General features: G+C 36.8%; 3 protein-coding genes across 15 annotated transcripts; 1 reads left to right on the top strand and 2 right to left on the bottom strand.

Annotated features, from left to right (window-relative positions):
• Nucleotides 1–2,469: 2,469 nt before the first annotated feature.
• On the bottom strand, nucleotides 2,470–13,258 carry LOC111798318 (glutathione synthetase, chloroplastic). 13 transcript variants are annotated; one of them, XM_087125682.1, is made up of 17 exons: nucleotides 13,097–13,258; nucleotides 12,018–12,291; nucleotides 11,786–11,902; nucleotides 10,946–11,134; nucleotides 10,776–10,854; nucleotides 8,745–8,901; nucleotides 8,136–8,305; nucleotides 7,558–7,633; nucleotides 6,499–6,629; nucleotides 5,605–5,727; nucleotides 5,446–5,526; nucleotides 5,232–5,312; nucleotides 5,069–5,138; nucleotides 4,351–4,472; nucleotides 3,351–3,490; nucleotides 3,066–3,258; nucleotides 2,470–2,759 (listed from the first exon to the last, which is right to left on the bottom strand). In XM_087125682.1, exons 4-17 carry the CDS (start codon nucleotides 11,040–11,042, stop codon nucleotides 2,636–2,638), a joined length of 1,644 nt encoding a protein of 547 aa, XP_086981808.1. In that variant the 5' UTR covers nucleotides 11,043–11,134; nucleotides 11,786–11,902; nucleotides 12,018–12,291; nucleotides 13,097–13,258; the 3' UTR covers nucleotides 2,470–2,635. The 13 variants fall into 13 exon arrangements, with proteins under 13 accessions (XP_086981808.1, XP_086981809.1, XP_086981810.1 ...); XM_087125683.1 differs by having other exon boundaries at nucleotides 10,946–11,104; XM_087125684.1 differs by having other exon boundaries at nucleotides 10,942–11,902.
• A 4,430-nt stretch (nucleotides 13,259–17,688) lies between these two features.
• LOC111798491 (putative WRKY transcription factor 50) lies at nucleotides 17,689–18,565 on the top strand. The gene is made up of 3 exons (XM_023681670.2): nucleotides 17,689–18,093; nucleotides 18,175–18,283; nucleotides 18,358–18,565. The coding sequence occupies exons 1-3, from the start codon at nucleotides 17,886–17,888 to the stop codon at nucleotides 18,476–18,478; spliced, it is 438 nt and encodes a 145-aa protein (XP_023537438.1). The 5' UTR covers nucleotides 17,689–17,885; the 3' UTR covers nucleotides 18,479–18,565.
• Nucleotides 18,566–18,666: 101 nt separating this feature from the next.
• On the bottom strand, nucleotides 18,667–22,534 carry LOC111798490 (protein PLASTID MOVEMENT IMPAIRED 1-RELATED 2-like). The gene is made up of 2 exons (XM_023681669.2): nucleotides 22,277–22,534; nucleotides 18,667–21,988 (listed from the first exon to the last, which is right to left on the bottom strand). Exon 2 carries the CDS (start codon nucleotides 21,906–21,908, stop codon nucleotides 18,801–18,803), a length of 3,108 nt encoding a protein of 1,035 aa, XP_023537437.2. The 5' UTR covers nucleotides 21,909–21,988; nucleotides 22,277–22,534; the 3' UTR covers nucleotides 18,667–18,800.
• Nucleotides 22,535–24,469: the final 1,935 nt, after the last annotated feature.

Below are 24,469 nucleotides of genomic sequence, written 5' to 3'. Positions count from 1 at the left end.
AAAATTGAAGCCATACAAAAGATTGCACAAATGTTAATGAGGAAGGGAGAACAAAATGATATTGAAAGCATCAAGAAATACTTGTCTAATCCCTTTTTCTTTGGTGTCCCTATAGAAGAAAATCCACAAATATTGTACACCATCACTCAAGAAAGATTGCACAGAGCGTTGCTAGCATAAAAGAAAGAAAATGGAATGGAACGTGCCCTTTATTATGTGAGTAGGACAGGAGATGGAGTTGAGATAAATTACTTTCCAATCGAAAAAATATGGGTTGCTATTTTCTTTGCGTCGTAATAAAGGAAAGAGTCGCAATTCCATTAACCTTACACGGATACCGCTAACTCAAAAAAATATAGGTTGGATGAAAGATGTGGTTCATGGATTCTTTTCGGTCCATCTGAGAAGTTTTTGAAAAGAGGCAATGGAATTGATTTTCTAAGATTGGTTGGTCATGCAAGTTGGATGAAAGATGTGGTTCATGGTTTCTTTTCGGTCCATCTGAGAAGTTTTTGAAAAGAGGCAATGGAATTGATTTTCTAAGATTGGTTGGTCATGCAAGGAGAATGTATAGCTAGCTGATTGACTTAAAATACCAAAAGAAGGAGCTCAAAAGCTTTTAGTGGAGAAGAGGCATCGGTAGTCCTCTTGATATATGCGCATTGTGTCACAAATATACTATGAATAGAGTAGGTTGTGACCCTCGCTTTGCGACAAGCAAAGTGGCGACCCTTAAGTGGCGCCCATCTGGCCACGTGATAGCCTAGAAGAGTGTCGTGATGCGACTGAAGAGAATGGTGTATCATCCAACATATCACACAGAGTGGATATTGAAGAGATGACGAGACATAAGCAAGATAAGGGCCACAATTAGACACGAGTGTCAAAGATAGACTTGTTGAAGGATCGAGTAGGGCCCCAAGCCTTAACCTCGAAAGTCGGAGTTCCAAAGGGAATTTGGGCATGCGGTTCTCGAGTCAAGTCCGTCCATATGAAATATGACGTCAAATTTAGTGTCAATCGAACACCGTATGGCCATTCACCAAAATGGATCTACCCGAGGAAGATTGAAACTGCCTCAAAATGTACTTTAGGGGGAGGCATGGTGTCAGCTCTCCACCACCCCTGGCCCTATGCCTAAGCGAGCTACCCTATGACACACAAGCATTGCGAGACGAGTGTCTGAGTAACTTCCTTTAAAATGGGTTCTTCAAGGACAGTACCGGGTGGCACGAGTGTGTCATTATTGCGTCCTAGCACGAGTACACATGGGCTGGGGGTGCAACACTAGCACACTTGTGCTGCTCGATGTTGGCTTTTTACCGATCCAACACCTAGTACTATCCTTGAAAAACTCATTTCAAAGGAAGTAGCTTGAGACACTCGCCCTCACTTGACACATATGTGCCACAAGGTAGCTCACTTAGGCCACAGGGCCCAAGGATGGTGGAGAGCTGACATCATGCTCTCCCAAGAGGTATATTGTGAGGCCTTTTCAATCTTTCTCAAATAGATGCCATTTTGGTAAACAGTCAAACGGAGTCGTGGAATGTCCGTCCGGTGTCCGACTGACACCAAATTCCCTCCAGAACCCCGACTTTCGAGGTTAAGGCTCGGAGCCCTACCTGGCTCTTCAACAAGCCTATTTTTGACACTTGTGTCTACTTGTAGGCCTTATTTTGCTTATGTCTCGTCTTCTCTTCAATGTACACTCTATGCGGTGTGTTGGATGAGTCATTGTCCTCCTCATTCGCATCATGACACTCGTCTAGGCCCTTGCATGGTCATATAGGCGCCACTTAAGTGTCGCCGCTTTGCTTGTCACAACATGAGGGTCATAACCTACTTTATTCATAGTATGATCGTGACATGATGCTTATATATCAAGAGGACCATAGGTGCTCCTCCACTAAAAGCTTTTCGACTCCTTTTTAGTATTTTAAGTCAATCAGCTATACATCCTCCTTGCATGGCCAACTGAACTTAGCAAATTAAAACACCTCCTCTCCCCCTTGATCTCACAATTCCATTGCCTCTTTCCGTCTCTTTCTAGAAGAAAACCCAAAACAGCTCCTCTCCCACATCCTTTATCCAACCTTTTTTTCTTTTTCATTTTCTTTTTCTTTTTTTCTTTTGAGTTAGCAGTATTAGTGATGCTTAATAGAATCATGGCTCTTTCCTTTCCTTTATTACAACGTAGGGGACCAAAAGTATTAGTGATGCTTAATAGAATCGTGGCTCTTTCCTTTATTACAACGTAGGGAACCAAAAGCCTCCTCTTTATCTTCACAATCTTTCGATTCATAGCGAGACTCCTCGGCCTCAAGCCCTACACCCAAGGCTCCTATCTCTAACATTGGAGGCTCCCGAGCTGGGGTATTTTTCTTTGGATACAACCTTAGAGTTGCAATGGCGGGGATTCTTCCCACCCCTTAATATCAGAGAAAAAAACAAAGCCTAAAGAACCTAAAGGCAGAGAAACTTGAACTCCATAAATAGAAAACTCTAGATCAATTCAGCATAGTTGGGGGAGAGAAAGATGTCTGCAGAATATATAAAATCCTTCCCTAAGTTGGGGATTATTAGGATTTTCTATAGGTTTTTGCAAAGGAAGAATTAGGAACAAAACCTGTTGTCAAGTTAAGTAAATACTGTCCAAAACAGCAAATCCAGCTGCAACCCCACCCTCATTTGATGAAGATACTTTGGTCGTCATCAGGTAACCACATTGGTCATTGACAATTACTTTGTCCTTGTTCCTGCATATCAAACAAACAAGTTTCACAATTAAAACGTCTCTGTTTGTCCCTTCTTTCTTCATCCATCATAATCATCCAATTGGTTAGCATCAGATAATCTCAAAGAAGTTGTAGATAACTGAGTTGCTGTAACGGCCCAAACCCACCGCTAGCAGATATTGTCCTCTTTGGGCTTTCCCTTTCGGGCTTACCCTCAAAGTTTTTAAAGCACGTCTACTAGGGAAAGATTTCCACACCCTTATAAAGGGTGTTTTGTTCTCCTTCCCCTCCTCTTCCCAACCGATGTGGGATATCACAGTTGCATACCTTAAGTAAGCGCCAAATATACCAAGCTCTGAAATTGCGGGATCCTTATAACAAATCCCATCTCGAACAAAAATCGTTGGGTAAACAGGTGGGGATATCCTCTGCATAAGAATGTAAGCAGCATCTTCTACATTCCCTTCCTTCCGCAATCTTACAAGGGTTTTCCTCACATCATCGCCATAGATATTGTTCCCTGAAGGAGATTGATGAATTCTTTGTTAAGAAAAGGAAGAAAGGTGTTCAGGCGAATGACAATGAGAAAATTCAAAAGGTGATGGAACCGACCTCCGCCTTCTCTTTGCTGCTTCATAATGAATAGGTCTGGTGTTTCGATGGCTTTGTTTACTATATCTTTGTCATCTAAACTCCACAACCCTGTAAAACATTTCCTTATCTTGGCAATATCCTCTTTATTGTCAAAGAACCTGAAGTAGGGGCTTAAAAGTTCAGCTGCATATAGAAATTGCAATAAGAAAAGCTATTTCCTACATAATTATCAAATCCCAACAATCTGATAACAATGTCTTATCTTAACAGCTCTCAGCAATTGGGAGATATAGGTTTAATTGTTTCAACAGCGTTGGAGAATGAAGATGCATTGGTAATGGCAGTCAGTTTATTAGCAGGCATGCATGTAGATTAGTCTCCACCTCATGGTGATATGTCCAAGCAAAACATGCTTCATTTTGGAGTACCTATGGTTGAGCCACCGAGAAGGAAGGTGTACCTTATTTATATAGGTACTAACTTTCAATTCTTTTAAGTCTTTCTTAGTCATCTTATTCTTAGGATCGCTCTTATTCAAATGTACCCTTCCTTTACTCGAGTGTCACATAGTTGTGTGGAATCAGTCATTCAGCTGGTAAATTTTACTAGACTAATCTACTATGTATATTTTCACCTTCTATGGAGAGAGCAGCCACGAGATAGAAATATTTGGGATAGAAACTATGATTTAGTGAATAAAAAGGCTTTAAAGCTATCCTTGGGAGAGTAGCTTGTTTTGCCACTTGGTTGCTACTTAGTTTCGTCTAAAAAGTATCCAAAAATAAAACATTTAGAGCCGTTTGAATCACCATTTGGGTTTTGAAAATTGATCCAACAGATACAATTAAGGCATTTTCAGCAGGGAATTGGGATAACTCGACACCTTTCCCTCGAGTAATGCAGTCCTAATGACCTCAGACGATCATTAAACTATCTCGGACCATCTTTCGTTTCTAATGGAAAAGCATAGGATCATTGGGTAATATTTTTCAGCAAGACTAAGATCAATAATTAATACCTTTCAAGTACATTTGGTTGTGCAAGTTCCTGTTGAATTTTTTTGGTGCCCACTAAATGGTAAGATATGGATGGGCATTTGACTGCAGATGACTGCTCCACAAGTAACCTTGCTTTCCATTCCTGAAATTTGTTACCATTCAAATGAAAAATTGCTTGGAATTGAAATAGATAAAAGTCATCAATTTCTATATGAAAAAACCAACTTTTGCTTGTCTTAAGATTTCATAAAACTATTGAGATTCATTCGAAAATGCACACTAATGCCCAGGAAGCTCATTCCAAAAGAATATATGAACGTAATCCCAATCAAAGAAGTGTTGTAACGGAAGCGGAGGCAAGATCGATCGCACTCACTCACCCACAAACAAAAGTTAAACAAAGAGACACAAAGATTTATGTGGTTCGGAGATAAGAAATTCCCCTACATCTACGGGTAACAACCAATCTCAATAATCAAAGTGTTTACAAAGTGTATATCTCACACCACAAAATCTCTCAACAAAGTTCCTGCCAGATGTCACTCAACAAATGCAAAATGACACTCAAACTCAATACAAGACAACCCTTTATATATATAGGTATAGAAGCATTAATGTCATACATGAATCAACAAAATGGAAGATGAACCAAATAAATTAGAGTTATGAATCAAATAAATGCCATGCATAGGAGATGCATGAATGACAAGTTAGAACAGGAAGGAAGCAGTTACTTACCGATTCAGAAGGATAGTCAGTGGGTGTATATCCAGCCCTGTAGTACACAACTGCAACTGCTTGGCCATCTCTGCAGGAGGAAGCTCTCAGGAATTCCAAGTAACATAAAATGGTAACCCAATTTTCATAGGAAAAACTAATTTTGACATTCAAAACTACTTACACAAGGAGTGTTCCATCAGATTGCAGTTCTCCCTCCCTATCGATTTCTGCCAGTGTTTTCCGAAGAGTTTTGACATAATGTGTATTATAAAGCTAAGGAACGTTTACGTGGAAAACTCGATAGATCAAATTGTTCAAATAGTAAAAAGAATGGGTGCACAATAAAGAAAATTCTGTACTCTAATGGAGCCTGACAATCAGGAAAAAGTGGATATCTTTTTCTCAAGTTAACAGAAAGGCAGTGTTGATCATACATGTTGCGTTCCTCAGCTTGAACCACAATCATGATAACAGCACTACAAAAATTAATAACCCACTGAAAATTAGGTTTGAGGAATGGTGATGAATAAGAAGATCAAATTTTCAAATCTAACCTTGGGTTGTTATATTCAGTCCAAGCTTTGACCAATGCCTCAGCATATTGATTACCCGCATGATTTTCAGGAATCATTCTCGAGTCTAATCCGAGGACTTCCCCATATTGACCAAGTAAATCACTGCAAGATAAAATAACAAAATGAATGATCAGGCATGGATAAATAATGTTCTTTTACTGAAGAGTTAAGACAAAGCTCTGGGACATCTCAAACAATCCAGAGAACTTCCGGAGGAAAAGTTGTAACAGCCCAAGTCCACCGCTAGAAGATATTGTCCTCTTTGGACTTTCCCTTCTGGGCTTCCCCTCAAGATTTTTAAAACACGTATACTAGGGAGAGGTTTCCACACCTAGTAAGGAATGCTTTGTTCCCTCTCCAACTAATGTGGGATCTCACAATCCCCCCTTGTAAGCCTAACGTCCTCGCTGGCACATTGTCCAGTGTCTAGCTCTGATACCATTTTTAATAGCTCAAGCCCACTGCTAGCAAATATTGTCCCTTTTGGCTCGTTACGAATCATCGTCAGCCTCACGGTTTTAAAACGCGTTTGCTAGGGAGAGGTTTCCACACTCTTATAAGGAATACTTCGTTCCCCTCTCCAACCGATGTGGGTCTCACATTAACAACTAGGCATCATTCTTTTCTGTTGGAGTCTCGTTCTTCTATTGGACTTCCCTTGTTGGGATATTTTTCTTATATGCCCTTGTATATGAAAACTTGGTTTCTCATAAAAATAAATAAATAATTGAAGGATCAAATACAATCTGCTGTATGTACAAGTTTTTTCTGATAGAAGTTATATTTTAATGGGAGGATTAAAATGGCCAAATATACACAAAATCTAAGGCACAAGAAATCTCAATGGTAAATGTCTATAAAAGTTATATTTACCTATGAAGTTGGCTGACTAGATGACTAAATTCAGCAAATGAACATGATATGGTGTTGAGCTCTACTTGAAGAAGTAATTTTGTTTTCTCATCAAGCATATAATCTGAGCGATGTAAACCCAAGCGAATTTCCTACTTGAATAATTGGAGAAGTTCGTTATAATCCTTCAATTAAATAATACAACCCTTTTGGATAAAATTGCATAGCATGGAGAAATTATGTAGGTAAGGCCTTTCGGAACCACAAACATCAAAATTAAGTAGGTAATGTCTTTAGGAGCCACAAACATAATGGAAGTTTCATATTCATTTACAAGACTGAAGTTAACTTATTCTAAACTGCAAGGTTATGTAAATATTTCATGTCACATAGTAAAAACATAACAACTAAAAACTTGTCATAAACAACGTTTTAAAAGGTGTTTAAGGCAGAAGCCTTGAAGCGAGGCAGCAACATTGTTTCTCAAGGCTTATGTCTTTTACACACAAAGAGGGGCCTACGCCTCTCTCAATAGAGGCATAAGCCTCAATCCTAACACCTCTGTGGCTATAAGGCGTAAGCCTTGTGTTTTCTGGTGCGCCATAGGCCCGTGCTGTGCAAGCGGTGCATTTAATTCAAGCAGTTCATTTTCGTCAACCATGGGGAAAGACAGATATCAAAGAAAACTTAAAAATGCACTGAAAAATTAGAAGAAGTTCTATTGGTTTACTTAAAAATATATATATATATATCCAGTGTTCACCTTGCTGTGTTATTTTAAAATAGAGCTGACTCTGAGTGACTGCATTAACAAAAGAAAAAAGTCACAACTCTTTGACAACCAACACAACAAGGTGAGTTTTGTTTTATTCTTTGTCCCTTCTTTACTCTTGTGTTCTTTTTGTTTTTATTTGTTCACAGTGAGTTTTTACCCTTCGCCTCTCTATAAGGAAAAACCTCAAGCCGCCTTAAGCCTTTTAAAACATTGGTCATGAAACACATTAACTGTATCCAAAAAGCTACAATATAAAAGTTTGATAGTTGACCTACACAATATCAAAAAAATTAGCATACACTTACCTCTTTTTTGTCAATCTGAAGCATCTTGGAATGAATATCTAAAAGTCTAGACGTAAAAGCATCCACTTTTTTGGTTCTGCAACATGAATGACATATGAAAAGTCTTTTATAGGCAGAGACGTAAAAGCATCTTGGAATAAATATCTAAAAGTCTAGACGTAAAAGCATCTTGGAATGAATAACTAAAAGTCTAGACGTAAAAGCATCCACTTTTTTTGGTTCTGCAACATGAATGACATATCAAAAGTCTTTTTTAGGCAGAGACAATCTCCACTAATAACCATAATGGTAGAAAATAGGGAAGGTAGTCATACACCCTAACTAGTTAGAAGAATTAAAAAGGAAAGAACAAACAAATGAGGATGAACCAGATCAGCAGATGAATAGAATACATTCGGATCATAATCGATACATGCTAATAAAGAAGGCACTGCCTTTTAGTTTTTCTAAGCCAGAGGTCAGAGCGTACCTAAGCTCAAGACATATTACATGGAACAGCCAAGAACATGTTTCATGGAAATTAGAAAAAATAGTCAATAACTAGTGTCTGTGCCAGGCATGAAAGGGCTCGAGCATACCTCGATAATGATTCCTGTATAAATTTCCCATCCAAGCTAACTCGATCGACTAATTCATTAAAAATGGAGACTAACTCACATGCTTGCTTCCAATGAGTTTCAGGAAATAACCCAGGCAACAAGGCAATTGGGGCATGAACCAAACCTACACCAGGTACTTTACCTGATCTCTGCAGCCCAAAACATTTGAAATGATATTAAAATTTACCCCAAAAGACGTTTGCTGTTTCAGCATCAGAAACCACTTTACATACGTCCTTATTCCAATCACTATTTTGAGAAATTTCTACCATTTTTTTAATGGAGAAATAACAGTTACTTGAAATGATGAGAGGATATGGAATTTTCAATCTTTTTGGTTCAGAATCTAAAGGAATGCACCATATCTTCTTCCAATGCTCCTTTAGTAAGAACATTTGCGTTTCTCTTTCATAAACACTAATTGGAGAGAGTATCATAAGCAACGAGTAATAGTCCATTATTATGAATCATTCGGTCCTTCATCTTTCGAAACTAACAGTAGAAGCAACAATCACAAGACATTTTCAGCATACAAAAACCAAATAGAAGGCAGAGAACATCAATCCTATAAACTGCAGAAACGCTTACCTTCACTGACTTGTCACCAACAACAAGTCCATGTAGAGAACTCCAAACAAGAGCATCATAGACCATCTTCTTCAGCAACTCTTGATCAATGCCATGAATATCCACCATGGTTTTCAAAGACTTCACTTGGGTTTCGAATTCACCTACTTGATTACACCTTAAAGGAAAATGTTGTGAAGAGGAACAACAACAATGAAAAGGGTGAGAAGTGAATTTGATAGATCTGATTCGATTCTGACTTGTTGGGCGTAACTTTGATACGCAAATTGAAGATTGGGAAAAGCAGAAATGTTTGGTGGAGAAAGTTGTAACGAGAGAGCATGAAGAATGAGCATAACCCATGTCGAATTTTAGCTCCATCTTTGTAAAAAGTTGCGGCTTTTCCTGTTCTTTGTTTCTTTCTTTTTCTTTGTTCTTATAATCTTATTAAGGCTAATGCAGACCCCGGAAAGGAGGGTCAAAATGACCAAATGTGGGTTGACTTTGACCGATTTTTCTAACTTTCACTATTTTCTTCTATATATTTTTTCCGTTTATGGAATTTTTCAAAGCATTTTTCTCTTCTATCTCATCTTGAAATTTGGCCTCTAAGACTCAATAGAATCTCAAAAGCTCGACTTTAAAAGAAAAGATTGGGTTTCTAATTCCTCGTCGAGACTCAGGTGTTACAAATTCTCCCCTCCTTAAAAACTTTCGTCCTCAAAAGTTGCTTATGCCCGATTCCCAAAGGACATTCTCTTGCTCAAGTTGTTACATTGACTCGATGGTAGCTCTACCAAACCGTGACCATGGACACCCGCTCATTGCACATCCTCGTGTGGATGATGCAGATCCACCGCGCAGGGTAACCCACCCAAACTCTCTCTTAGGTCACACGTTCCTAACCGGCCTCACGCCAAGCTAAACGTACCATACTGGAGTGGAATTTGCAAACACTGTACTGGCTGCTATCGGCTTATAGGCTACCTTTATTTTTCTCCAAGGTTGCTGTGGTGGCCTTCTAGGTCTCTAGAGGCGTCTAGGCAGTTTAAATCTCATCTCTCATTTCCAAGACTTTAGGGTTAGCTCCTATGGCCAAACCAATCTCTGGGTGCATATAGGTTTAAACCTCTAATCATTCACGATCATGGCGTGCAAGGTCAACAAGAAACATACTGACCTGGGTCAAACATGTAAAACACACTAGTTGTAGTGCACTAATCTTAATTGAGCTCTCTCGTGCATGCTTTACTAGGGAGATATTCCTATCGATCGCCTAAGCGTGTAATCCACAATTTAAACTTCACCTTAGACATATATGGGGAATCGAGGAGGTCTATTGGATTCCTAAAGCGGCTAGGTGGCTTGACATGATTTTATGACTCCAAGCTGCTCTTTTTTTACTCCTCAAGTCATTCTTAGTCTAGGAGCATTAAGGTCTAGACCCTCTGACCATTGTGTATGATTCTAAAGTGCTCAATCTACTTGAAGTGTTCTGACCTAAGTTATCGTCTAGTCAACCTAACTCTAATGCCCTAGTTCTATGCAAATAAACATGCTTTACAGGGAGAACATACAATCACACCAGGAGCTAACACGTACTATATCATGCAAACATAGAAGCAAACAAGCTCTATAGGAATATAACATCCATCAATCACCCGGAGCACAAGTCACAATAGCTCATCCTTTTTTCTAACACAATGGAAAGCATATAAAACGACGTTCATCACAAATCTCATCATAGAGGTATTTTTGTAATTTCTTACATCATGCATACCACACTCATCCATATTGCCCAACTCGTATTTTAATCATGCATATTTTCTTTTTAGCCTTGTATAATACATAAAATAGCATGCTTCTTGGAAATCTCAACCTAAGGGTATAACTGTAATTTTACCATGACATACGTACAATACATACTCATCCAAAACGCCCTTTCAAAGTCCCTAATATGCATTTTCTAACCACCTAAGGTAAGGAATGTTAGCATGATAGCATATTCTAGCGATTGCTAATTACTTGCCTAAAATCCATGTGGTAACTTACTTGGATGAAGCGTGCCCTCCCAAGCTAGCTTTTTCGTGAGTCAGGAGCTCCAAAATTTCTAAAATTCCTCTGGTAGGTCCTGATTCAAGTAAAATTAGGGTCAATATCGAAATCAGGATGAAAATAGGTAAACGGAGGCTGAACAGTACAAAAAGAAGTCACTGACGCGCCTACACGCGAAAGAAGATTCCCTACGCGCGCAGGCCATGCATGAGTAATCAATGCTTTGAGGGTGGATAGGCAGGATCTCAGCATGCCACGTGTCATGTTTGATTTGTGAACATATCTCCCATGATGTGAGTTCAACGTATCTCCCACGATCAGCACATCTGAGGCAGGTCAGCTAATGGCTCTCGGGTCTAAATAAATGCTATCATAATGTTCATAGGTAGTGCCAACTTTCTTGAGTCTAAAAAATCACTACAACAAATATTGGATACAATAGCAGGTGAACAACTATCATAGACCTTTGATAGCTTTTTTCGTACATCCTAACAACCAACACTATTAAATGTCTTAGACTTTTTTTATAACTTTTTTGTATAGCTATAATGGATGGTTATAATATTCACATATAGCATTTTTATTAAAGCTATAGTATGTTATAAAATAAATTTAATTCAATTTAACTAAATGAACATATGGAATACTTCAAAACACATTAAATAATATGACTTCCATTCATAATTAAAATTTTATAATCTATTTACATTACAAAATAAAGTATTCAATACACGAGGGGTGGGGCTAAAAAGGATGGATAGGACAATCTTTACATGTTTTTTCGTCATGAGTTCGTGAGGAATTAAGTCAAAGACTCACTTGGGTTAGCCTTCCTTATCCACAAGTACTACAACATCATCATCAAACTTTACCTCACTTATTCAAAACACACTAACAAAACTAACATCTATGTTTATCAGAGTTCTACTACAGTATCACCAAGCAAGCATTTTAACCTCAACAATTAATAATTAATAAACTAAATAAGACTGGACATAATCACTAACTTGTAGAGTGTCAAATTTCTTCGCTCGAACTATCATGTCATCTCTTAAAGAACTCTCATCGCCACTGCCGCTGACATAGATTTCGACAATACTATCGTTTGTTGGTCGCATATGCATCTGTGGAAAAGAAAATTTAGAAAATAATGCAGAAGAAATGGGAAAAAGAGTTCAGCCGAGGAAATGTGGAAGATAAGAGCACAAACGAAAGAGAAAGAAGAAGCTTTTGACCCACCTTGCCTAAATTGTCATTAGGCTAATGCCTCCATCATTGTTCACTTTTAAATAAAATATCCCTTCAAAAAACTGTGTCTTATCGAGGGATTGTGAGTATGCATATTAGTTTATTATGATTAATTCATCTTAATCAATTAGAAAAAAACCAATATGCATGCTCACAATCTCTAACGCAGTTTCTTAAAGAGCTATCTTATTTAACCAAATTGAAAAAACCCCATCATGACTCCCATGCCCGTTCCTTGAATCTCTACATTCTTTCCCATTTCCATCTGAATAAAGAAGTTCAACAAGTGAGCAATCATTGAAATATGTACACGCAAACAACTATTGTTTGAAAAGAGCCACTTCAATAGAACTAGAAATATGCAATTAATTTTACGACGAGAGGTGAATTTTCCTGAAAAAAATAAAAAAGAATGCACAAGCAACCAAAGCAAACATAAGAAAAACATCATTCTAATAACGGGCAAGGAAATCATTTGTATGGGCAGTACCTTCTACTTCCTATGGTTCCTTAGAAAGTAGAAGTAAGCTTTTCCAATGATCAAAAATATTGACAATGAAATAAAACAAGACTATATCAGCAATTGACTTTAAATAGCCCCTAATAAACACAATCTTTAAAATCAAACACAACAAACTAAATCAACGATTTCAGATTTCATAACACAATACCATTTCAGATTTCATAACACAATACTTCCAATTGGAACTCTCAACACAAATTAGAGACAACATTTCTCACGCCACGCTCTACTTCTTGATAAGGGATAAAGATAAAGAAAGTGACTAAAACAAATAGAACAAATTCAAAATCGAAAAGATAGAATAAAACCTCGCTACAATCTTTCAATTTTTGAATGATAACTTACATTGATTGCTTAGCCACGAAACCACGAAAGGAGATTTTTCTCATTATGTAAGTTAAATTGCAGATAACACAACATGCAGAAATCAAAACTTGAAAAGAATGGAGATACTAGTAATTAATCGAAACTAAAAAGATAAAAAAAAGGAAGAGTTCTTGTTAGAGAAAATTAGAATTTGTGGAATCTCAAACTTATTCACTTTTACCATCGAGCCATGGAGGAATCTAATCGCCTCTGTTGCCAAGATGCGAGGAAAATCGTCATTCGTCGATTACGTGTCGTGTGTGGGGAAAAGATGAGAAAATAATGCATACGAAATGAGATCGTGGAAAAGGTTGAAGAAAGTAAGGGAAGAGAAATTGGAAAATGTTACAGAAATAATGGAAAACAAGACTAAAAGAAATATAATTACTAGGGTTGCATGCGGAACCCGACCCATGGGTTGGGTCGAGGTAATTTTTCCAACCACTCTATAGTTTTCAAATTATGATAAAATAGATTGCAACAAATAGATAATAAATAAGAATAACAAACGAAAATAATAAACTTTTTAAAAGAGCGAATCTGTAAAATAAAAATAATATGATCTAAAACCTTCTACATAGCATGTTCATAAGTAGTGTCAAATTTCTTGAGTCTAAAAAATCACGGCAACAAATACGAGATATGATAGCTAGTTAACAACTATAGTAAATCTTTGATAGCTTTTTACGTAATCCCGACAAGCGACACTATTAAATGTCAGAGACTTTCTATAACGTTCTATTATGGAGTATGAAATTATCTTTAATTTATAATAATTTTTTTACACTATAACCTAGTATTTATAGCTTTAATCTTATACTATAACAAAGTTATTTAATAATTTATAATTACTATAGCTATCCTAATAACCTTTTGATAGCATTTATTTTCTGTTGCATAAATTTAATTCAATCTAACTATAATGTTTACGGGCCGTTCTCCTTTCTTTACCTTTAAAACTTTTAGTACAAATCTCTTCGCTTGGACTATCATGTCATCTCTTAAAGAACTCTTATTGCCACTGCCATTATCGCTAACATAGATGTCGATAATACCATCGTTCGTTGGTTGCATGTTCAACAAGGGAGCAATTCATTGAAATATTATGCTTTAAAATAATTCAATTATACGTCATCATTCGACAACAACAAATTCATATTAATGTTGATATAATAAATAATTCTTTCGGTTTTGGTAAACTCAAATTCATTTCTAACAAACCCAAAACTCGAACCAAATTTATTCAATTCCAAAAAATTAACTCAACCCAATTAATATATTTAATATATTATAGACCATATATGTATATTTTATATTTTTTTTGTTTAATATATTAAATATTAATGTAGACCTTTTTAATTAAATATATTTTTTTCTCCCGTGTATATCAAATTTAACATTTCAAATTAAATATATTTTTTCGTAATTAAATATTAATTTAAACCATTAAAATTAAATATATATTTTTTCTCTTTATATTATATATATAAAATATTAATTTAAACACATTTTTTCTTTACATTTAATATACTAAATCTAATATGCATTCCGAGTATGAAAGGACATTCCATCCTTACCATCGTTCATAAAAACAAAGTAGGCATCAACATGTTTCCGATGACGGCGACGGCTTGTAAGTAGACATCAACATGTTTCCGACGACGGCGACGGCGGAAAGCCGCCGCAATAGCCGCTGTACTGAAGTTTATTGATTTCAGTCAACGATGCCTTGGGCAATGGTTTCGAGTCTTTGACGTTGACTGAGTTGTCGCAGTATTCGGATGTCCACGTGGCATAATACGTCAGCAAAATGACGTAGGTGACCCACCATATTCCCGTCCCTAAATCCACCGTGGAATGAATCTTTTCTTTTTCTTTTGACTTTTGCAACTAAAAAATGAAGCAATTGGACCAATTTTTAATGGTGGGCCTCCTCTCCTCCATTGACCATGACTTCTTTTTTTTATAATTTATTTATTATTATTATTAGAGAATATTTTGTTATTTTTCTTTTAAATATCAATTAAATTGTCATAAATTTGAAATTTTAGGTTAGTATTTAATATTAATGTTATGTTAATCCAACCCGTTAAGCTTTCTTTGGTCCAATTCGTGATCGATATCCACTTTCTAACTAATTTAGCATAAGGCCAGTTTCCTTCAATTTTAACGTTTTAAAGTGTTTTCTTAAGTTTAAGTCGAATTAAAGACTCTAAAAGCTTATCTAAGTGAGATTAATAGGGTCAGGAGTAAGAGCCACGATATGACCACCTATGTTTTATCCATATGGTCACAATTATACATATTGAAACTTGACGATACAGTCAAGAGAGAGAGTAGCAATACGATCACGTGTGATGATATGGCCATGTTCGACGATATGGTCAATTAAATAAAAGCTAATAAAAAATAGTTTCGGACATTTAACATTTTTGCATCTATTTGCATACTCTGGTCACTTACTAATTTAAAATACAAATTTAATAAATCATTAAAAAAAACACTCAATTTTTTTTAAAATTATTTTAATGTATATGTAAATATAAAATTTTATATTATTTATATTATTAGGTGGTTAAATATTTAAAATATAAATATGGATAATTAGTGATTTATATAGTTTTTTTTTTTTTTTTTTTTTTTGTGAATAACTAAATAAGAATATTTTTCATAAATAATTAAGTATTTAATTAAAATTTATAAAAAAAAAAAAAATATTTAATTAAATGACATTAAAGAATTATATAATTTATGTCATTTTCATTCAATTCCCTCTCATCAAAGTAGAGACGAAATTAATAAAAAAAAAAAAATTATTATTTAACGCATCTATAATTTATTTTCATCATTAAATTATATACTTAAAATTGCACAATATGATTGATCTTCTTAGCTTAAGATGATTAAACATTTTTTATTCAAAATAAATAACAAAACAAAATAACATTCCTTTTTTTTTTTTCTTGAGGAAGAATATTTACAATTTTAGAAAAATAATCTTTAAAATTTGATACTTGATTGGTTTAACATAGCAATATACCAATTCTAATTTTAATTAATTTTATTTATTAAAAAAAAAAAACAACTTTAAGTGAAATGTCCATAATACCCCTCCTTCATTCAATTAATTTCCTCACCAACCCTTGAACCTTTGTCAACCACAACATATAGTCAATCACTTTTGGCACAATATATAGAGTTTCTTGGAAAATGAGGGCTAAACCTTCTTGCCAAAGTTATTATTAAAATATTTAAACGATCGGGTTTTGCCTTCTAGCTTCTTTCTTCCTGTTATCTCGAGAATTGAAGGGATGTCGGTCAAAGATGAAACTTTAAAATCTTTGACCTTTTAAGTATAATTATGAATATAAAACAACTTAACAGGAGAGTTGTCATTCCTTTCTTTACTCGGTACTTGTCACGTAACTATCAGTAACATGTGTTTTATCCTCTAAAATATTATCGAATTGACCTACAGTGTACCAGGTCAATAAACTTCATTTATATATATTTGTAGTCAAGAATTTGTTGCATTTTTAGAAGGGTATTTCAAATTAGATAAAAATATCAAAGAACTAACAACAAGAAATGTGATTTGTAACCGTCCAATCCCACTACTAGCAGATATTGTCTCATTTGAACTTTTCCTTATGGGTTTCCCCTTGAGATTTTAAAATGTGTCCAGTAGGGAGAGATTTCCTCTAGTCGCTGTGAGATCTCACAATCCACCGAACGGTATACCAGGCGGTGTGCCAGCGTGGACGTTAGACACGTAAGGAAGGTGGATTGGAAGATCCCTACCAGACGCATTAGTGGTGGGTTTAGACTATTACATGTCGGTAACGTTGAATTTTATGATGTAAATTGAAAAAGGATTTGGGTTTAGGGTTTGAGTTAGATTTTACCCAAATTAGAGAAGCGAGGTGTTGAGAAGTTTCAAACATTGTGGGACTTTGGAGATTTGAAATAATGAAAATGGTTGCTTTCAAAGACCAAAACAAATGAGGCCACATGAACCACTCACTATGTGAAAACCCTATCAAATGGGCTACGTTTTCCCCTTTATTTGCTTTGAAACGCAAACAAATTCAATTTCAAACATGTCAAATCATATGCTTATTATGTGTACATACCGGTGTGATACATGAACGAGCTGATATCATATCCAAATGAGAGATTCTGAATCTACCCAAGTAAGTACGGTTATAAAAATCTACGTCGTATTATCTGCACGGTTCGAGTCGAAGAAACAATGTAAAAAATACTTATTAGAATTGGTGTATCTTCCTCCTGGGTTTGCTAAAGGTAACATTTCAAGCCCACCACTAGAAGATATTGTCCTCTCAGATTTCCCCCTCAAGATTTTTAAAATACGTTTGCTAGTGAGAGGGTTCCACATAGTTATAAGGAATGATCTAAGTTAGTCCTTATTACAGTGAAGATTCGAATGAGATAGATCCCGAGACCAAGCAACCACAGGTAAGAAAGAGTGCACGGTCTAATAGTAAGAACTCTAAAATTAACTACGACTTGGAACAATCTTCTCTAGAAGCGTAAAAGTGAAAACATAACAAAGAGCTCAACTAGAAACACATATGTAAGTTGGTCAATCGGGACAGACTTCACTCTAGCAGATGTAGAATTGACGAGATCTGTTGCGTGTTTACGGCACGGTATCTTTAGTGCCCATTAAAGGGGTTGATTTTGGGGGATAGATATTAATGTTGAAGCTCAAACAAACACATGCAGCTGAAAGTCTACTCAAAGTCATCTCTTTTGGCATCATACCCCACAGACTTAATATTCTACACCTGTTGGTCTTCACCTTTCATCATATTAAGCATTAGCGTTGAACCTTCCTTAACTTTGGTAGGAAGCTCAGTGGGAAGCTGCCTATCAACCTTAACTCACTTCATATTTTTGTTCCACAACTTTTTTTTTGTTAACTTTTGGCTTCTCTCACCTTCCAAATGTCGTACAATAGTAACCAGTACCCGGCAACATCCGAGAGCGATCTTGCCGAGCAGCCCGGGATCGAGTTTACGGACTCGATGTTCAATGGGTGGCTCGATGTAAACGCTTCGTCTCTGGTCGACACGGTGATGTATCCGGGTTATCAATGGGACGAGGTTGATGAGCTTGCTCGGAACACCATCCACCAAGGAGAGCCTAGCAGTGGTAAGCGCATAAGTTTTGTTACATTTTAGTATTCATATGTTCTTGATGATTCCTTCTGATATATTGATGATCTTTCATAAGTTCGTGAAAGATTTGCATTCAAGACAAAATCAGAAGTTGAGATTTTGGATGATGGGTTCAAATGGAGGAAGTATGGGAAGAAGATGGTGAAGAACAGCCCGAATCCGAGGTAAGGGAAGCATGGATGATCTAGAACGCAATGAAAAAGAAACGTTGTTTGATATGACGATTTATGAAATGCAGGAACTACTACAAATGCTCGGTCGAAGGCTGCCCGGTGAAGAAGAGAGTCGAAAGAGATCGAGATGATCCAAAATACGTGATAACGACCTACGAGGGTGTCCATACTCATGAAAGTTCATAAGAAAATATTTCAATCTTTTTTTTTGTATGAAAATCGTTGTCGGGTACGAGTTCTAGTGTTTTCTCGAATGCATAAATCGTTGTTCTAGCTTCAAATCCTTTCTCCTCTTTGTGCCATAAACTCGAAGAACACGGTACGGGTAGCGAACGCATAGATTTACAGAGAAATGGCTCTGGATTCAGCCAATATATAACAAAGTAGCCTTATGATATGAAGACATGAAAACTTTTGCTTTGATCAATTCCTTTACAGTGAAACAAAATGAAAAGAAATAGTAATGGGAAACTCATCGATATACAAGGCCAAGCGATCGATCGATCGATCAACTACGGATCGGGATCACGACATCGAAGTTTCTTTTATATGAACTTGAAGCTGTTGAAGCAGAGATCATTCCCTCACCATGTATATCAGAGGAAATGCTCCACAAGATATCGCCAGTCGGAGCTTTTGACGAAAACGTAACGATTGCTTTCGACTTCGACATCGGGAGCTTGAAGTTTCTACCCATTCCGCTTGAAAGCAGCCAACGCGACCCAGATTGCTGCTGCGTCGTGGTTCCCCAGAATTGCATCCTATTAGGCTCAGAATTTACACCCAAAAGATGAATATCATCGAGTTTAAATGCATGAACACGGTGTCCTTGTGCTTGCAATGTCTCGTTCTCCTTGTCGATGCAGCTCATTTCACTGACGGTGTCACGAGCTGTGTCGATAAAGAACCTCTCGACCTCCATTATGCACATCATTGGGCAGCCCACGGGTTCGTAGTCTCGTAAGTGATCTCGAAGTTGCACCATGAGAGCCACCACAAGCTTGTTCTTAAACAAGCCCATCTCTTTGCTGGATACCCCGGACTTGTTAACTGATACCCTTTCAACTATGTCTGCATAGTTAGCACCATGAGCCACAAGAGTCTTCATAATATGCTGACCATTTGGATCATCATCATCATTAATGTTACCAGCATCAAGCTTTAACCAGTTCTTCAATGTTATACAAAGATCCATCAACCCAACAACATCATTAGCTGTTTCGGGGCGATCGATAAACTGCAGTTCCTTCAATCCTTCAGAGCTACAAGAACCATCCCGATTGGGACGTCTCGGTCCACAGGCTGACACGCAATGAAACGGGCGAGCACCGATTCTTCGTGGTGTCTCGCCATCTGTAAAGCCAGATTGTATTCTTAATCCTTCTATTAAGAGAGTTTCAATCTTGTCCATTGCTAGAAAAGCTAGATCATCAGGCGACACGAGTTCTTGGTGCATCTCGAAATCGAGAAGAGATCGAAGACTGCTATTGTTCGGATACGATGGCAATCCTTCAGGGTCGTTCCTCCGACAACATGAAACCGAACCACACGAGTCCCAACTTGATATCATTTGGTGGAGAGTTTTCCCAGTGATATCATCCAAAGGCATCAACTTTTTTGTGAGTATAGAAAGGTTTTTGGTTCCTGCCATTGCTAGATTTTGTGATATCTCCATGATATCACGACCCATTTCATTAGGTAGAACAACAGGATCAGAACATTGAATGGCTAAGCTCTGTCCAATGCTAGTCTTTTGAGAGAGCCAAGGACTCATGAGCCGTAAAAACCCGCGGTTCATCTTAAGGAATGCTCCGAACCCATCTCCGAGTGAAGGTAACTTAGGTGGCTCGTCTTCTGGGGGCAACTCAATAGGACTCCCAAATCCACTTGAACAATAATGTGGAGAATGCTCGAAATCTCTCTCGTCTAAGCCCCATTCTCGCATTAGAACTTCGGTCTCCAAGTTTTCGAGAATTTCGACGTTCCTTCTGTTTCTCAAGGACTGATGCTTCTCCTGTCCTTCTTCAGCAACACGAATAGAAAAATCAAAATCCCCAGAAGCAGACTCCAGCATATCGACGTTTTCGTTATCCTGCCACTCTTCTGTACCCGAAAAGTCCAATAACGGATTACCAAAAAGTAGGGACTCCTCCTCGAATTCCCTCAATAAACGCTCTCTGGGAGACGATATATCAGGATCTGAAAACCTCGCCGAACCATTCTCCAACCCCAGCAGCTTTAGAAAATCACTAGCCACGGATTTGTAAGACTCATCCAGGCTAAGAGATTTTCTCGTACAATCTTCCTCGGTGTCGATATCGTTTTCCTCTTCGAGAAGTTCACCAACGATCGAGGGAGAGTTCTTGAGATCAGAATCTGAACTCAACTCTTCTGGAGAAACTTCTTCTACTTTTAGTTTTAGCTTACTCTCTTCATATTTGAATTCATCCCTTATCGAGTCATCTACATGAATATCGCACTCCGCATCCTTCAACGTGTTGCTCGACTTAAATTCGGTAGCAACTTTGTCGTCTCCTACGACCTCGTCCAATGAAACCGTTTCACTTTTCGAGCCCTCAGTAGTCTGAACAGCTAATTCTATTCCACATTCAACAATGGAAAACTTAAAACTCTCATAACTATCTCCACCAATTACTTCAGCAGACTTTTGTTCCTCATTAGTTTTTACTTCAAACTGCTTGGCAAACTCAGAACCTGAATGATCTACCTCATCCATCTTACTATACAAAACGCTTATCGACTTGGAGAGCTCCAATTTCGGGTTTACTTCATCGAAAATTCCCGTATCAACCCGAAACCTATTTAAATTACTTGAAGTAAAGGGTGCATCATAGGTAGAAAGCCTTGACCTATCATGCAATAACTTCAAGAGTTCGACAACGTTTTCGGGACCGCTCAATTTCATCGGATCGTCCTTAGTTACCAGAAAACTAAAGCTGACATTTAGACTAGCACCTCGCGCATTGCCAGCAAGTCGAAAGCTGGTTGACCAGTTCCCAGAACATTTATCCCCTTCAAGCTCTTCCAATGTAAGAGGCAAAATCCTCGTCAGGTCAATCCAATGCTTCCCAAACTCGAGCCGTGGCGCTCCGACCATAGAAACATAGACCATATAAAGCTTTTGATCATACTTCGCCGAGTTGTTAGCCAAACTTCTCCCACCAGATATCGAAGTTTTATGAATCAAAGTCTCATCAAATTCCGCCACGCCTCGAAAAACCTTAGACGGGCGAGTATGCAAAACCTCATCCTTCCTTTTCCAATGCACATGTAAACTATAGCCATTAAAACTCGAGGGTAACCCTTCAATGGAATGAACCTTAAGAAAAAACACACAATTGAACTTTCGATGTCGAATATGAGTAAGAGCTTTCAAAGATTTCTTCCAGTTCCATGAAGATGATGATGACGACGACCTTCTAGTTTCATTCACCAATAATTCTTCTTCATTTGATTCGAACCGTCGATCAGGAAGATCGAAACTCGAATTTGTGTGGCCCTTGTGTAAGTACAGAGCCTTACTTATTGCCTCAATTTCCTCAAGAAGCCGACCCCCATCAGACTCTCCTCTACCATCACAATACCTAGACGACATTTTTCACTAAACAAACCCACAATCTGCTATGTTCTTCAACAATTTCATCATAAAGGGTTCCCAATAACTCTGTTAAGCCACTAAATACACAAAGAAAAAAGGGAACATACAGAAAATAGAAACGAATTCAACATCAGCAGTTCCAATAAGATAACCCCATGATAAAACACCACAACCCTTTTCAGAAATCACAATCAAATCCATAAATCCAGTAGAAAAACGAACAGAAAAAGAATCAAAGCTATGAACAAATCAGTAAAAGAATCAAAGCTATACCAAATAACATAATGAAACAGTACCAAATTCAATAAACGGGGCAAAGTAAAGTGAAATTGTAGCAGATGAACCAGTGAGCCGAAAGTAATTACCGGAATGGAGCGGATTGGTCGCGCGGAAATCTTCCCCGATGATATTTCAGAGGAAAAGCGTGAAGGGCATTAATGTATTGTCTTATGCGGCAGTGGGAACTTGGAAATGGTAAGAAATTTTTAAAAATTGAATACCCGATTTGGGATTTTATTTGGGTGTGATCGAATTCAGGGGATGAGCAAAAGGGGTTGCTAGGAACTGAAAGATTAATCGTTGGATTGGGAAAAGTGAGGCCAATGATGGGACATAGTAGCCGACAGATTGGGGCGCGAGTCCACGCGGCGCTTGATTGTGGAAATGAAATCTACCCAACAACCCCGATTTAATATTCACCGGAAAATTTGAAGCTTTATATAATTTTCTCTTTTTTTTTTTTTTTTTTTTTTTTTTTAATTTCTTCCCTAACTTTGAAATGGCTTGGAGAATGCCGGAGGCACGAAACTCAATGAGTATGACCTCTATTTGTAAGTCAACGAACAAAACCATCTAATTTTGATTTTTTTTTTTGGTGACATAATTGAGGAAATAGAATAACATTAAAAAAAAAATGTCGATTTTTTCAGAATTCTGTATAAATAATTTGTTTAAGTAAATGTCTTGATTTTGTATTGAAAATTAATTTGATATGTGTGAGATCCCATGATTAGAGAGTGGAATGAATGCAGGAGGATGTCTAATCACAAAGGGGTGGATTGTGAGATTCCAAATCGATTGGGGAAGGAAACGAATGCCAGCAAGAATGCTGGGCCTCGAAAGAAGGATTGTGAGATCTCACATCGATTGGAGATGGAAACGAACGTCAGCAAGACGGTGGACCCCCGAAAGGAGGTGGATTGTGAGATCCCTCATCGATTGGAGAGTAGAGCAAATGCAACGAGGATACTAGACCACGAAGGGGGTGGATTGTGAGATCTCATATAGAGTGGAGAGGGGTATGAATGCCAGCAAGAACGCTAGGTCCTGAAAGGAGGTGAATTGTGAGGTCTCACATCGGATAGAAAGAAAAATGAAACATTTTTATAAGAGGGTGGAAACCTCTCCGTAACAAACGTATTTTAAAATTTTTAAACTAAAATTGGAAAATAAACATTCAAAGATGATAACCTTTATAAGGGTGTGAAAACCTTCCCCTACCAGACACGTTTTAAAGCCTTGAGGAAAGCCCGAAAAGAAAATAAAAAAAAAAACAATATTTACTAGGGGTGAATCTGGACCGACTACTAGGGTTTGTAACCGCGGTGTAATTTCTTAAAAAGTTAATATAAAAACACTTAACAGCCTTATAAATAAAAAATTAATGACAATGATTAGCTTAACTTTTATACATCATTTAGACACTAAAATACAATACTTACAAATTTGGAAACTAAAAAGAATGGTTAAAATAATCATAAATGAAACATTATAGTAAAATAAATATACAGGTGGCAAATGGTGAAAATTATTTAATATAATCGTCGCTAAATCATTCTCATGCATCCAATATATAAAAGTCACGTGGTAATATTTTAATTTAGTAATTTCATTTATAATAATTTAGTATATATATTTTTAATTTTTAAATTTTAAATATTAAATCTTCGGTGTCAAGCAATTCGTAGTATAAAAAACGATTTTATATTTAAATGATAAACTTAGGAAAAGTAAATATGGTAAGTAAATTCCTAGCGGTGAAAATCAAATGCAATCTATGGAGGTCTCACAATCACTCGCCGAGACAGTTACTTGAAGAGTTTTCTCGAAGCATTAGTCTGATGATAAATCAAACAAGGTGGGTCAAAATAGTAAATTACTTTTCTTGGTTAAAGAGATTTTTTTCACCAGGTTGAAAAATGGTAAATTATTTTTTTTACTGTATACTTATTATTTTGATCTAATATATAAACCATGAATTAACAAATTCCAAATTAAAAATAATGATATTACATTATCAAATTAATATTTAATATATATTTTCTAGATGCTTGTATTACAAAAATGAATATTAATAATTATTTGGTCAGTTGTTTAGAAGTATCAATCTATTTTTGTATTTATATATATTTTTTTATTTGATGGTGGTAATTGTCACACCTGTACATTAATAATGTTTCGAGTTAGGTTAGGTTAATTTTCTGGAACCCAATAAATTTGATTGGATAGAAAAGAATTCCCAGTGAGTGGATTTGAGACTTCAAATAATCTGTACGCAT

Source organism: Cucurbita pepo, chromosome 7 (assembly GCF_057944985.1).
Source record: "Cucurbita pepo subsp. pepo isolate OVF chromosome 7, ASM5794498v1, whole genome shotgun sequence".
Taxonomy (NCBI): Eukaryota; Viridiplantae; Streptophyta; class Magnoliopsida; order Cucurbitales; family Cucurbitaceae; genus Cucurbita; species Cucurbita pepo.
This window is presented reverse-complemented; position numbering and strand designations above follow the sequence as displayed.